The 14,518-nt window shown below is 56.9% G+C and overlaps 7 protein-coding genes across 7 annotated transcripts; 3 read left to right on the forward strand and 4 right to left on the reverse strand.

Annotated features, from left to right (window-relative positions):
* Nucleotides 1–293: 293 nt before the first annotated feature.
* VTJ04DRAFT_3987 (uncharacterized protein) lies at nt 294–2,054 on the reverse strand (the record flags this gene model as incomplete). Its single annotated transcript, XM_069361946.1, has 4 exons — nt 294–953; nt 1,012–1,488; nt 1,540–1,816; nt 1,882–2,054. The coding sequence occupies 4 exons, from the start codon at nt 2,052–2,054 to the stop codon at nt 294–296; spliced, it is 1,587 nt and encodes a 528-aa protein (XP_069222507.1).
* Nucleotides 2,055–4,986: 2,932 nt separating this feature from the next.
* On the forward strand, nt 4,987–6,507 carry VTJ04DRAFT_3988 (uncharacterized protein; the record flags this gene model as incomplete). The annotated part of the gene is made up of 1 exon (XM_069361947.1): nt 4,987–6,507. The coding sequence occupies one exon, from the start codon at nt 4,987–4,989 to the stop codon at nt 6,505–6,507; it is 1,521 nt and encodes a 506-aa protein (XP_069222508.1).
* Nucleotides 6,508–6,865: 358 nt separating this feature from the next.
* VTJ04DRAFT_3989 (uncharacterized protein) lies at nt 6,866–7,602 on the reverse strand (the record flags this gene model as incomplete). The annotated part of the gene is made up of 3 exons (XM_069361948.1): nt 6,866–6,875; nt 6,940–7,478; nt 7,594–7,602. 3 exons carry the CDS (start codon nt 7,600–7,602, stop codon nt 6,866–6,868), a joined length of 558 nt encoding a protein of 185 aa, XP_069222509.1.
* Nucleotides 7,603–7,653: 51 nt separating this feature from the next.
* VTJ04DRAFT_3990 (uncharacterized protein) lies at nt 7,654–8,116 on the reverse strand (the record flags this gene model as incomplete). Its single annotated transcript, XM_069361950.1, has 2 exons — nt 7,654–7,812; nt 8,006–8,116. The coding sequence occupies 2 exons, from the start codon at nt 8,114–8,116 to the stop codon at nt 7,654–7,656; spliced, it is 270 nt and encodes an 89-aa protein (XP_069222510.1).
* A 1,055-nt stretch (nt 8,117–9,171) lies between these two features.
* VTJ04DRAFT_3991 (uncharacterized protein) lies at nt 9,172–9,867 on the forward strand (the record flags this gene model as incomplete). Its single annotated transcript, XM_069361951.1, has 1 exon — nt 9,172–9,867. The coding sequence occupies one exon, from the start codon at nt 9,172–9,174 to the stop codon at nt 9,865–9,867; it is 696 nt and encodes a 231-aa protein (XP_069222511.1).
* Nucleotides 9,868–10,638: 771 nt separating this feature from the next.
* Nucleotides 10,639–11,275, reverse strand: VTJ04DRAFT_3992 (mitochondrial 54S ribosomal protein uL14m; the record flags this gene model as incomplete). Its single annotated transcript, XM_069361952.1, has 3 exons — nt 10,639–10,931; nt 11,076–11,160; nt 11,261–11,275. 3 exons carry the CDS (start codon nt 11,273–11,275, stop codon nt 10,639–10,641), a joined length of 393 nt encoding a protein of 130 aa, XP_069222512.1.
* A 1,029-nt stretch (nt 11,276–12,304) lies between these two features.
* On the forward strand, nt 12,305–14,349 carry VTJ04DRAFT_3993 (uncharacterized protein; the record flags this gene model as incomplete). The annotated part of the gene is made up of 2 exons (XM_069361953.1): nt 12,305–12,400; nt 12,457–14,349. 2 exons carry the CDS (start codon nt 12,305–12,307, stop codon nt 14,347–14,349), a joined length of 1,989 nt encoding a protein of 662 aa, XP_069222513.1.
* Between the last annotated feature and the right edge of the window lie 169 nt (nt 14,350–14,518).

Below are 14,518 nucleotides of genomic sequence, written 5' to 3' on the forward strand. Positions count from 1 at the left end.
ATGTTCCTGAGAAAAGGTTGAGTTGGAAACACAGGAGACGGATCTATGTGGTTGGTGGCCATTATAGTAGTAATGTATAAGGCAATGTGCCAGAGGTCCCAAGTCTTAGTCCAGCAGAGTTGTCTTGTGTGTATTCCAAGGAAGAGTACGACAGTTATGGCATCCCGTCGTCTGTAATAGTGTGAGTGAGAATCATTGTCCCGTGGCTACGGGAGAGGTACAACCTCAGGAACCACCAAGGCCATCCACCCCATCGTGAGCCAAAATGCCAACCTGCCTCTCAATCACCATCCTCACGATCCCCACCGACTAACCAACTCATCCCTCTTCGCATTCCTGCCCCTCAACTTGACCATATCAGCATCCACCCTCTTCAACTTCTCATCCACCTTGGCTAGCTCCTGCGCAAGCACGGCGATAGAACCCTCCATCTCAGTATCCAGCAGCCGTACCTCACCGAACGGGCTCTCGGCCAGGATGGAGTCGCGCACCATCTGTATGGCGAGCTTGCCGTCCGCGACCTGCCGGATGGCTGCGCGCTCAAACGACTCCTGGGCGTTGTGCGCGACGTCTTCCAACTTCACACGGCGGGTCGCGAGGGCGGTAGCCAACTCGCGAATCGCAGACTGCTGGTCCGCCGGGCCGTCTTCTTGAGCAGGAAGACTGATGGCGATGGTACGCAAGATCTTTTCGAGGGGTGAGTCCTCGCTTAACCCGGCTCTGCTAGAGATGGGGTTTGGCGGCTGCTTCGGCCGTGGTTTCGCAGGTGACACGAAGGCTTGCTGGGCAGCTCGTTGGCGTGCGGCGGCCTCCTCGGCCTGTCTCTGGGCTGCCAACTCGGCGTTGGCAATGTCGAGGACGGCGGTTGCGGCCCCCTGATATGCCCGGAAGGCTTCCAACCGAGCGGAGAGATCGCGTGCTCGATCAATGAGGTAGTCGAGACAGTCGTGGATCTGCAACCGTCAGTCAGTGTGCAAAGGGAAAGAAACAGAAAAGTGCCCGTCAACTCACGTAATTCGTTGCCTGGGCCGATCTGGCTTGTCTCTGGGAGTTCTTTTCCGAGACGCTCTTCAAGGCTGGCTCCAAGAACTGCTGCTCAACAGCCATCTTGGCAACAGGCAGGATTTCGGAGTACAGAGACTCGACCTCGCCCTGCAATCCCGCTACCTCATCAGGGGAAACGCGACTTGTCCCTTGACGCACAGCCTCCTCGAGAGATTCCAGGAAGATGCGGTCCAGGCGTGTACGGACGCTTTCGACCGTAAACTTGATCAGCCTGGCGCAGGTTTCGCGGAGCGTCGCGACGTCCTTCGATTCCTCGGAATCCTCAGTCTCAAGTTCCAAACCGAGTTTTTGAAGGCCCGTCAAGAGCTTGTCGTCGGCCTTGAGGAGCGTGTCAACGGTTCTCGGGATAGTGGCTTCCGCCGCACGAGTCTGCTGATCCAGGTCGAGGACGCGAGAGCCCAAAATGTCCAGTAGCTCGTTTGTCTTGGTTTGTCAGTGGGCTCATGAATCTGCAATCATGGCAGAATTACGCACATAGGAAGCCAGACCATCGTGGTCCTTCTGCCGTTTCCTGGCCTCATGCGCCTCGATAGCCGCGCGGTCTTCACGGGCACGGCGGTTGGCATCGGCGATGCGGTCGAGAGCTTCGGCCTGCTGGCGAAGAGTCTCGGTATGCTTGGTGATGGCCTGGGTTGAGCGGTTCAGTTCGGCGATGGCGTGCCTGACCTCATCGCTGCTCAAGGCACAGGTGGCGGTGAGATCCGAGGCAGCAAGCCTCTCTGCCAAACCAGAGTCCTCCAGGGCGACATATCTAGCCGGTAGGGGCGGAGCATGTCAGCTGTGTGAATACAAAGGTAATAGACAGGCGAAACACACTGATTCAGCTCGTCGACAGTGAGCAGGGTGTCGGGAGAAACATGGTCCTTGGCCCACTGCCTCAACTCCAGAGCATCGGGGGATGTGGGGTCGGAGAGAGCGGCTCTCACAGCTGCAGCGTCAAACGAGGGGTCGTAGGCGCGCAGCGTTTTGATGAGGGACTCGACATCCATGTCCTCCCTCTTTCACGGCAGTATACCTAGAGAGTAAGGAGAGGCGCAGAATGTCAAGAGTGACATGTTCAGGTCTCATGTGTTTCGGGTCTGGAGTCGGTGAAACGGTGAAGCCTGAACGGTGAACCGGGACGGGCCCTAGTCCGTAGAGTGGGTCCATCTCCGAGTCGGTGGTGGGTCCCCAGTCCCGTCGTACGGGATGTGGCCCGTGCTTGATGCCAAGACTCGGACCTGAACCCGTCCTCGCTCCCTCTGCCAACCCTGAACCCTGAGAACAAACCCTGAGCCTCCCCCCTTGAACCGTTCCACAACATCAACCACCACAGCAGCACATGAGCACAACATCTCTGTTGACCTTCCCTCCTCACCATCCTCTTCTACATTACGTCCGTAGGAACCAGTTTCTCGCTCCTTCGTCTGTTCGCTCACCCCTCGCCCAGCTGGGGGGTTGTGGCACAACAAGAGGATATTGACTGTGGCTCAGGGCGTTTGCGTCTTCTGTTGGCTGTGCTCCGTAAACAAACGGAATATTTGACATGTCTTGAGAGCGATGCCGAGGCGGGCAGGGACGAGTATGTCTCAAACGGATCCATTGCCTACAATAGTATCCTCTAAATTTTTTAAAACCACAGATAATTATGTCATCCAAACCTCTGGTCGTTGAAGGAGGCGATTGTTGCACGACAGAACCCAGTAACATGCAAGCCTCATGCCGGACCTCATTTTCCAACGCAAGATAGCACTACTCCGTATACTAGGCCGACGTTCGTAGCTCATTTACGACAACATCGAGTTGAATGTGTCCCGTAACTATTCTGCCATCCGCTCTCCACATCCACGCCCCTCCTGTCTTGCCGGTGCCATTCATCCGCCTCCTCCTGACACAAACTCAGAAACTTGAGATTCCACCGCCGCGGCCTCTCTTCGGACAGTCACATCCCCGCAACCATCCCGCTCAATGCCTAACATCCAGCTCACCGGCATCACCAATCCCGAACGCGCCCGAACCAGCTGTTCTTCTTTCAAGACGGATATGTGCATCTCTTAGCCGTCATCGTATGCCGGGTCCCCGCGGCTTCCAAATTGCTCCCGCAAACTCGTCCGCTAAAAGCTAGGTTGTCCACCGGAACTTCGTTTGAACCTGTCGTTGGCCTTTGTGCTAGCTGAATATCCTCCCCGCGTTCGCTTCCACGCCGGAAAGAAATGTCCAAACACTGGAACATGGTTGCTCAGGATCAACACTGGTATGGGTGGTCAAGATATTGGCATCCTCCTTCGCCTCTGATGAGCGTCTGAAGTACTGTAGCTGATGTAATGGCATTCGACACCAGCTTACAAACACCCCTCTCATCCAGCTCATCGAGATGAGGCTATGTAGACATTCCCGGCTGCCAACCGGCCGTTCCCCGCCCCTGTCATTCCTGTCGTACTCCCTGTTGACAACATCAAGTCCTGCCGTTTGGCCGACTGGCTGTCAAAAGACGCCGCTCCGGCGCACCCTCCCGGTGTCAGAGTACACCGACACCTTTGACGTGGCCGGCCAGCTTTTCCCCGAGCATCACGAACAGCAAGCGGGGATCCTTTCATGTCAAACACAACCTTACTCAGGTCCTTGGCTCTCCTTTATTCGCTCATGCGTTCTATTTCCATCCATTGTCGCCGCACATCGCCGACCTCCCCACCCACTATGTTCCAAACACCTGACTATGACCGGGCTAGATCCCCCCCATCCCCCATGACACAGCGTTGACGGAAGGGCGGAAAGGTTCGAGGATGAAGTCCCGGCTCGGGAACGAAAATAGCCACATCATCCCGCTCTCTTACACCGTTCCAATGACGGTGATAATACTCATTCCGAGGAAACAACGAGATAGTACAAACACGAGGTTCGACCCAGCGACCTGTGTTGTCCCAGGCAGCCTTCCCGAGTCATGTCGTTCCCGTCTGCTGTCCCTCCTCCCTTTTTTAAGTGCCACCTACCGTCCCCTTGGGCCCGTCGTGTCTCTCCCAAACCTCCTCACTCCATACTCACTAACCGCGGACCCACGGACCGTGTGTGTATAGGTGTGTATGTGTGTGTGTCTCACCCGTCGACCCGACACCTGTTTGACATGTGTGTTGCCTACGGTCCGGGCCCGGAGGAGCAAGCACAAACACAGACGCGGACACAGAAACGGGATGCCGTCCGTGTGATGCCGGCCGCCGCCGCCGCCTCGAACCCGCACGTCTCCGACCACCGGTGCCGCGGGACTGGATGGCGTGCCGTCATCTTGAAGCACCTACCGCCGCTTCCTTCCGTGCCGGTGCCTCTCTCGGTGCCCGTGAGATCACCGTCTGGGACATATCCGAGAGATACCGGGTCGGTATCAACTCCGAAAACTCCAAATCAACCATGTCCGGAATGGTGCCTCCGTGATGGACTCATCGCCGTTGCCATGACCCTCGTTGCCCAGCTATTGACTGCAGCCTTTCAAGTTGCTTTGGATAGAGACAACTCAGACTTTCCGGCACCAATTCTTGCCATGGCGGCGGTGTTCTTCTTGTTTTGGATGTTAGAACACATCGTTGGTGGAGTGGATGAATGGTACTCCAAGTATTTGGAGTCAGCTGTGAGTGTTGCTGGCCATACAGGCATCTCATGTGTCTGGGACTGACGGACTAGACGGAAATACTCAATCGACACATGTCGATCGGCTTCACCGTTCCCGTCGTGATGCTCTGCGGCGGGCCTCTTGCTCATGCCCGGGGCATTGCCTTGATCATTCTCTGTTTCAGTAAGGAGAACATACCATGCGGGACCGGCCGAGACGGGACTCAGCGTTGACTGACTGTCATAGTTTTGACTGGCTTGTTCAACACATTGTTGGCCTACTTTCTTGCTCTTCCGCTCCAATGTTTGCTAGTACGCCACGACAACCAGTTCTGGATCAACATGTCCGAGGACGTTGAGAAAGCAAACTCTAAACACAACTCCAGTCCTCGAAGCACCAGCACCAGCAGGCCAGTATCCCTATCAACAACCAGTCCAGACTCAGCCTACTGTTCCGACTACTACGACGAACAAACAAAACAAACCTCAACCTCGACTACCTCTGCCCCTAACAACCCACATACCTGTTCAACCCCTTCCCCCAAACCAGCATTACACACCCACCTCACCACCTTCGCCCTCCGCAACCCCATCCTCCTCGCCTCTCTCATCCTGACCCCCACCATCGCCCTCCCCCTCCGTCTGACCCGCAACTACGACACCCCGCTCACAACTCTCCTCCTCATCACCACCTGGCTCTCCACCTTGGCCATCCAGTCCACCGCCAAAACCACCCCTTCGCTCCTCCGTCGCCCCCGATTGCGGACCCTGGTCATCGGCCTGACCAACCCCGTCCTCTGGACCTCCCTGGTCATGATCAGCTACATTCTCCTCGACTGCGCGCTCAGCTCTCGCGCGCCAACCACCCTCCTCGAAAGGACGCTGACCACCACCACCCCGCTGTCAACCCTCCTCGCCCGAGCAGCGGGCAGCGGCCCCACCACCACCATCACCACCAGCACTCCTAGTACTACCACGACCACCAGTAGTAGCGGTACAATAACAGCAGGCAACCTCGCCCTCACCCTCCTCAACTCCGGCCTCACAGCCTGGGGCCTCAAGCTCTTCTCGCACCGGCACACCCTCCTCTCCCGCGCCGGGCTAACCGCATGCACCGTCTCCTCCCTCCTCGCGCTTCTCAACCTGTCCTGCTACCCGCTCCTCGCCTCCCGCGCTCTGAACATCACCCCCGGCCCGCGCGCGGCCGCGTTCGCCGCGCGGAGCGTCACCATCGCCCTTGGAGCGCCGGTCATGAATGTGCTGGGCGGGGATGAGGGGTTGAACGCGGCGATGGTGGTGGCGAGCGGGATTGTGTATCAAATGGGGATGGGGTTGGGGTTGGGAGGGTGGTTGGAGAGGAGGGTTGTGAAGGGGAAGGTGGAGCGGTGGATTGGGTTGAAGAGGGGGTTGGTGGAGGATGAGGAAGGAGGGAGGAGACGGGGTCAGGGTGACGACGCAAGAAGGCGAAGAGAAGGAGGAGAAGGCAACGCGAAGACCCAGAGGCCCGAGGCACCACGGCACTGCCGGGAACCGGCGGGTTCGGTGGAGCACAGGGCGGCGGAGCCGGTGACCGGAGCTGATGCAACAGACACGACAACGGCAGTGACGGCGGCGGTAGCGGGGGAAGACCGGGAACAGAGGCCGGAGGACATAGGAAACGATCCGCGCACCGTGGCATCGGGGATCACGGTGGGGATCAATGCGGCGGCCATGGGCGCCGCATACCTGTACGAGGCAAGGAGCGAGGCGGCGCCGCACGCGGCCTTGGCCATGGTCGCGTTGGGGATCATGACGGTGGTGTTTGGAAGCATACCCGCGCTGGTGCAGTGGATTTTGCAGGGCTTGGTAGTGCATACGAAGTAGTACATATGTAAATACATAGAAATGGAGGGTCCTTCAATAATTGCGGCGAAGGGAGGCTCGCTCGCCCTGAAGACCTGGCAGTTACGCAGAATTATTCCGGATGTCTTCAAACTTACACGTACAAGACAACACAGCAGTTACACGGCAGCAGACGCGCATGAAGTTCAGAAGGTGCAACAGTGTTCAATTCAGATAGAGGTTATTTGGTCAGGTGGATCAGGAACGGTGCGCGCTCGGGGAATTCGGGGACGGTCTTTTTCGACTCTCCTGGTGCCACCTTGATTTGATCCTCCTCTCATTGTGGACTTTTGGTGAGATCTGGGTGTTACATTGCGAATTGAATCTGCTGGCGCGCCAACTAGTCAAGCCTGGTGTGTTATGGTCAGCATACTGGGCAGTGCTGACGGCAGCTAAGATATCATCGCAACGCACCTCTCAATCAAGTGAAGCCCGCTCGCGGTGTCAACCACGTCCGACAGCTGGCCCACCTCCAGCGCGAAAGCCGCATCCTCAAACTCCTTTTGCATGTCGCCCTTCCCAAAATACCCCAGGTCCCCACGTTTGCGGGCGCTGCTGCAGTCCGACTCGGTCAGGGCCAGTTCGCCGAGGGAGATCTCGCCCGAGGTGATGCGCTGGCGGTAGGCCTTGATGATCTCGTACGCCTCCTCCTTGGAACGAGTGATGGTGTTTTGGCGCCAGCTCGAGGGGCGGCGGCTGTCGCGATGCTTGACGAGCAGGTGGGCGCAGCGAATCTTGCCAGCACGATCTTCTTGGACGGGGGCGGCGGCGGCGGGGCCCCGCGAGACGAAGTTGCTGTGGTAGGTGGCCATGTAGATCTTGAGCTTCTCGGTGTCGGTGTCCGGGGGCGGCTCCCAGCGGGAAATCTTCTCGACCGCGTTGAAGTAGTAGGGCAGGTTCTTGGACTGGCTGTGGCGGACTTCCCAGCCGGGGGGAAGGCCGGTCTCAATGTGCTGCGGAAGGGAAGAAAGCGTCAGCTGTCGAGTCCGGCCATCTCGATGTTCAATAGGAGGACGGTCTGATGCTGTCGCTGCAATACGCGCCTCGATTGATTGAATGGGAACTTACATCGGCCATTGTTATTGTTCACGGATTGGGATCGCAGAGGCGCTTCTCTGATGGCTGAGCTCAGAGAATGGGTTGAAGTTGAGGGAGAAGTGAAGGCAAGGGAAATAAACAGAGCTCGTCAATGGCAAGGGCAGCAAGGAGACGCAATTGAAACCTAAACCTAAGGCGAGCTACGGGAACCACCCAGCAACCATCAGACCAAAAGACGCCGACGAGCCGCTGCTAAGAGAGATAATGGATGCGCCGCGGTGACCGGATGACACTCCCGCTCTGGTCTTTTAAAGAAACTCCCGTCGGTAGGAGTCGGCAGAGTGACAGGGTTGCAGCGGTTGGGTGGGAGAAGCCTGTGGTCTGAATGCGGAGTGCAGGCTGCTTGGGGTGTGTGAAATGCGGGGTGAAGTTGGCGAAGCACAGGCGGCTTGAGCTGGAGATGCTCGCGGCCAGTGGTTCCTGTCGAGGTGAGGTGCAGTGAGGTGCTCTGCAGTGGGGGAGGGAATGCGGAGGAAGCGCGGAAGCTTGGCATTCTTCCACGGCGCCGATGGTCCCCGTCAGCAGGGTTCCCAGGTTCCCAAACTCCCGCTGCTGCCCCGCCCGGTCCGCTACTTGGCCCGGGACCCACTTTTTGTCACACCCACCACCGGCCTTGCGGGCAGCTTTCCTCGTCACGAGACGGCATTCTCCAAAATGTGATGCAGTCAGTTGGGCATTGCAATTGCCGTCATGTCATCCGACAAAGTTGACTGACAGGCGGAAATAACCAGAAGAATTAGGCGCGGAATTCAGGTTCCAATGAAACAGGAGAGCATCAGGTGCGGTTGAGCAGCGAGGCTGAGGCTCCCGTCGGGGCATTCATCATGGACAGGGACCGAAGACGAAGAAGAAACGGAACAACCATGACACACAAGACAGAATCAGACTGCATAGGTCCCTAAAGCCGTTGGGGGTTGGAGTTGAACGGAGCTTTATTTGATGATTTTGGAATAAATTCTCTACTGTTTTCCTCCGTTAGGTACTAGAGTATTGCAACAGGTGATATTTGGGAGCGGCTGAGCGATGTCCATCCATCGAAGCAGGACCCACTGGGGTGGATCCGTCCTCTTTCCGTTGGCTTGTGACGTGCATCCGCTGCCATCAGGCCGTGCCGCTGAGGAAAGCAGGAACCGTGAGCAACACATCCAGGCACCGACCTGCTCCTACGACTGAGGTGATCTTTCTATTTTCCAGGTACGTCAAGAACTTGGTACCTAACCCAAGGACTCCACGGACCTTTTCTCTCTTTGACCTCGTCGAGTCGCCCAGAACTTGACATCCTCTGCATTTATTCTCCCCGCCCAAACTCCATCCCCCTTCCCACACTTCCATCAAGTTTATCACACAAAATCATCAACCCAGGCAGAGCGCTTTGCATCCATTGCATATCCGGTTCATCATTTCGCTCTGCGATAGTTGCGAACTCATCGCTCATTACGCTTCGCGCATCCAAACAGGCTCAGAGGCATCCATCAGAGGGCCATCATCACCCACATCGCCTGCCTCTCTTACCAGTCCAGTACCTTCTTTGACCGACCATCACCAACCATGTCGTCTCCGGCACCCTCCGCCTCAGGCGGCGACCGCAAGAACCCCGTTGAGCAGATCACCTTCCGCTTCTGCTCCGAGTGCAGCAACATGCTCTACCCCAAGGAAGATGAGGCCGAGCGCAAGCTCATGTTCACGTGCCGTACCTGCAACTACTCCGAGGAGGCGACGTCATCATGCATTTTCCGGAACACGATGAACAACGCGGCCGGAGAGACAGCGGGCGTCACACAGGACGTCGGTAGCGATCCTACGGTGGGTAGCTTTTTTCCTTCCTTTCCTAGTATCGCTCCGGACCTTGAGACGTCGGACTTGTCATGGACAGGCACTGTCTCCTCCTGCCTCACTTGCGGCGACATCATTACTTGCGACACATGCGGCAGCCCTTTCGACCTGGGATCGCCTGTTCTTCGCCCCGTACCCTCCATCCCCGATATGGTCGTCGACAACGGTAGCGACGCTGGCTGTGACCTAGGTTCCGATCTTGAGGACATCGATGTCGACCTTGATAATGTCGAGATCTTTACCTGGACCGGGGATAGCCTTGACGAGCTTGGGGCCATTCTGCATCCCGAGGACATGCTGGGCTTGGAGGAAGTGGTGAAAGCGGAGGTCGACGCGGATGCGAAACCGTCACCTGTCCTGGTCCCCACGGTTCTTCACCAACCATCTGTCTCGGCAGCCGCCCATGGCTGAATGAAGCGACTCATCGGCACCTCGATAACTCCCACCTAATAGCATTCATCCGAAACACGCATCCACGGCTTCAAGGATTATCTTCTGTGACGAACACGACATCGAATGGGCCTGGCGTTGGCATTGCGTTTGCTTTCCTTTTTGACGTCTTCAGATGTGGTCTTGGAGCATCGAATGGCCAGGGGCTGACAGAAGCCTGCCTTAGCTGCCAAGGTCCAAGAAGAGCTGCCCGGCTTGCGGGTATCACGAAGCAGTCTACTTCCAGTCACAGCAACGCAGCGCCGAGACGGGCATGGTCAGTAACATCACTCGTTCTTAGCTCAGGTCAAGAATCGCTGCTGACTCGACACAGAAACTCTTTTATGTTTGCTGCGACTGCGGAAACATTTTCCAGTAGTTTGGGCGTTTGCTTCTGGGGTTTGCGGTTATCGGAAGTGAGGGGAATACTACGGTCGGCGTTAAGCGGGTGGGATAGCTCTTGCATGGTGGTTTGGGCAGCGTTTGTTTCCATCTCATACATGTCGGGGGGTCTCCCCAGTGCCGGCGCTCCGTCAGGGTATGCATCATGAGTCGACTTTTATTTCCCATTGCATTTTGTACAAGTAGTATACACGAAAACGCCGTTTCCATGAGATGGCCGTCCGCCTCGGGATATTTGTGAACCAGACGTGTCTATCAACCGGGACCCAAACACCTCACCCTCCCTCATCATCACATCGCACATGTGACTTAGAGACCAACGCAATTCCCGTCATGCCCGTCTTGTATTCGTTACGCCTGCATGGGCGCCATACTCAGAATCTTGCTCCACTTCTTCTTGCGCAGCTCAGCCCCGACGACGCCGTTGATACGTGTTCCGATAGGATCCCCCGCCTTGTTGATGAGTACACATGCGTTATCGTCAAATCGGATCACACTGCCGTCCCGGCGCTGCACGGGCTGCTTGGTCCGGACCACCACGGCATGCCGGATGTCGCCGCGCTTGACCTTGGGGGCACCAGCGCCGGCCATGCCTTCGGCGTTGGCGCTGCGCTGTTTTTGGACAACGACGACGATGCGGTCGCCTATTACATTCTGGTTAGTAAACTGGGTGAAGGTTCGTCTTGGGCGCCGGCATGAGGGATCCGAAGAGGGGTGCCAATAGAGAACCGATTGAGCTCCGGACTAGAGCCCGACTGGCCATCGGGTGAGGTCGGCGAGGCACATACCGATCGAGGCATGCCGTTTCTGGCCAATGACCATGGCGCACTCGACAATGGCCGCGCCCGAGTTGTCGATGCAGTTGAGCAGTGTCTGGAAGTTTCAATGTTAGCTGATTCTCAACACTCCCAGAAGACGACGGTCTTCCGGCATTTCGACGAGCTATATAGAGAGAAATAACAATCGCACCGACCTTTAATTGAATCATCTTGCTCGTGGAACTCTGCGGCCGCGGCCTGCCGTGGATAGGTGAAGTCGAACTGAGGCGGTCCTCTCTGAGTTCAACGTCCGACGTTGAAGCCCACTTTCTGCCCTCCACCAATTGCCAGTCTTTCCTGAAAATGTTCGATGGTGGAGGCTTACATAAGCAGGGCGGTGAACCTCCAGCTGAGCAGACGCAGAAGGCAGGGGTCATGCAAAGGGAATGGATCCACCTGCAACTGGGGACGGAATGGAGTGGGGAGTCCTTGGCTGAAGCCGTCCAGCGCAGCCAATCAGGTACGCAGCGCAAATCGATCAGTCCCCTCCCTGTCCGGCCTGCGATCACTAGCCCCCCAATTTCCGGGGCAACAGCCATGTGGGAAGGGGCCAGCAACATGGAAGCAAAGATGCGCATGTCTCCTCCATCTCACCCTGCGTCTTCTCGCTGCACATCCCCCTTTCCATGTCCAATCTTGAGTCTGCCCGTTCTGCGACGCCTTGACCTCACCTCCCCTGACTCACTCTCACAGTTGGACCTCCAACAAACAGTCGTCGGGATCCTTCATCCGATCTTTGTGAGCTGAGAGATGAGGGCAGGTTGTGGTGAATGACGAAAGGTCGAGGCTGTTGTGGATGTCGATGCATGACTTGGGCTGGCCCCTTCTTCGACAGTGCTATTTCACCTCAGAAAATCTAAAGAACGAGAACCGGACCGGTGCAGAAAATTCGAATTTCTCTTCAGCATCTGTGTGCGCTATTGTCTATTGTAATTCCGCAATTCGCATCCTGAACAATCAGACGAAAGGCGGTCCCTAGCTCCTTCCCGCACTTGGAGCATTGACGATCTTTTGCGAATAAAACGTTCACCCGCCGACCTAACCTTCTAAATTTCTCACTTTTTCACACAACACGAACATCCGACACAAAGTCAACGCCCGGCTTCGAAATCGTCGCCGCTGCCGCCTCGACTTTTTTTCTTCGTTAACTTTCAAAAGTTCTTGCGCGCTCTCTCCTGCCTCCCCCGACCACAACCAAGATGGCGCCGGCGACGTCGTCGTCAAAGCGGCCGGCGCTGACGTTCTCGCAGCTTGCCGCCTACGATGACATCCTCACGGATGTCTTGATCGACCATGTGAGTACTTCCCCCTCAACAAAGTGTTGAGCAACTTCGGTCTGACCATTCCACAGGCATACTACTGGACGACCATCCCCAAGAACCGGCCGTCATACCGGCCTTCTCGGGGCGTCAATGAGGAGCAAGTCGCCAAGCTGATCCAGACGCACCTCATTGTCAATCCAGACATGAAGGTTGCGGAGGAGAAGCTGTTGGCGACTCAAGCCCTCAAAAAGTTTTACGAGTCGCTCAAGACAGCCAACGAGCGCGAGGAGTTCAAGAGCCACATGCGCCGGTACATGGCCGTGTACCTGCCGGAGTGTCCGTTCGAGGTCAATGCGACCAACCGATACACCATCGACTCGTATGAGGCGAGCGTCACCGCTCGTCGATTTATCAAACGCAACGAGCCAATCAAGTACCTCGCGGGCATCCAGGTGACGGTCACACCTGAGGACGAGGAGCAGCTTGCGAAGCGGAACAAGGACTTTAGCCTCATCATCAGCAGCCGCCGCAAGCAGACAAGTTTGTTCATGGGACCCGCTCGATTCGCGAACCACGATTGTAACGCGAATGCCCGGCTTGTTACTCGCGGCCAGGCAGGGATTGAGATTTACGCAACGCGCGACATCGAGCTGGGGGAGGAAATCACCATCACGTACAGCGAGAGCTACTTCGGCGAGAACAACTGCGAGTGTTTGTGTCAGACCTGCGAGGACAACCTCGCCAACGGATGGAGGCAACCTGAAGGCGTCAACGCGGTGAGGAGGAGCATAGAGAGCGCCGACCAATCGCAGGGTTATGCACTGAGGAAGAGGAAGCGAGACCGTAGCACGAGTTTCGCCGCTGGTTCTCGAACCCCATCAGTCACCCCAGACATCCGCCCCAAGGTCCTCAAGACGCAACACAAGCGCAGGAAACTCAACGAGCGAGGCTCTACAGAGTCCATGGAGCCAGTCCCAACATCTGAGTCAGCCACGCCGGCCAAGAAACGGACCCTCGATACCGCGTGCCTTAGTTCGCCGCCTGTCACACCGGCCAAGAAAGTAAAGACGACAAACCAACAGATCCCACCTATTTCCCTAGGTCCAGGACTGCTTCAGGCCAGCTCTGAGAGCGAGACTGCCGCTAGTGCGAGCAGCAACAACTTCGATGATAACAAGACGAGCGACTCAACTGCGACGACTCCAGAATCCGAGCAGCCTTCTCAGCCCGCGATCTTGTCTCCCGATCCTTCGCCGGTTAAGAACGGCGGAGCCGGCTCAACAGAACGCCAGACAGGAGTCTCTAAGACCAAGAAACACAACGAAGCGTCGACTGGCCAGGAGGAAGCTCCATCTCGGTCCAAGTCGCCAGAGGACACCGATGGATCGGCTGAACCGCAACTACCGACCCCGGAGTCTGAAGAACCCAACCCACTTTCGCACCTACCCACCCCCGAGGATGGCCCTTCGATAACCGTCAGTGCCTCTGAGCCACCTTCCCACGAGATCGAGAAACGCCGAGCCTCAGAACACGCTGCCGAGCCACCGCGCAAGTACCGCGTCCCCGGCGACTACACTTTGACGCCGCTGCTGCTCTCAGAGCCTCATATGGCTTGGATTCACTGCACCAACTGCGGCGGCGCGTTCGTTCAGAAGGACGCTTACTACACACGCGCCAACTGCTACCGGTGCGAGCGTCACTCGAAGCTCTACGGCTATGTGTGGCCCAAGGTCGCTCCGGACGGGAAAAATGACAAAGAGGAGCGCATTCTCGACCACCGCATTGTGAACCGCTTCCTGCACCCCGAGGATGAGGCGAGGGCACGCGGGAGAAAGCTCTGGCGTCGGTCGGGTTCAAATGCGACGACCCAGGAGGAGACGCAGGGAGATGAGGAGGCCAGTGAAGCCCAGCGCGGCAGGCGGAGGACGCGGGGCAGGACCGAGACGGGGACGAAGGAGGTTGTGGTTGCGAAGAGCTTATGAATTGGCAGATGAGGCGGAGGATGGATATTGAGTGGAGTCAAGGTCTCCATTGTGTTACATGTGTACATCTATGTCATTCATCAGGTCGGGGGAAGAAGCATTTGTGGGGATTCTAGACGGAGCAACCGTAATTAATACCCAGTTAATTTTGTGATTATGTGAAGCTCAT

This window comes from Mycothermus thermophilus, assembly GCF_041956435.1.
Source record: "Mycothermus thermophilus strain CBS 625.91 unplaced genomic scaffold VTJ04scaffold_2, whole genome shotgun sequence".
In the NCBI taxonomy this organism is placed as follows: Eukaryota; Fungi; Ascomycota; class Sordariomycetes; order Sordariales; family Chaetomiaceae; genus Mycothermus; species Mycothermus thermophilus.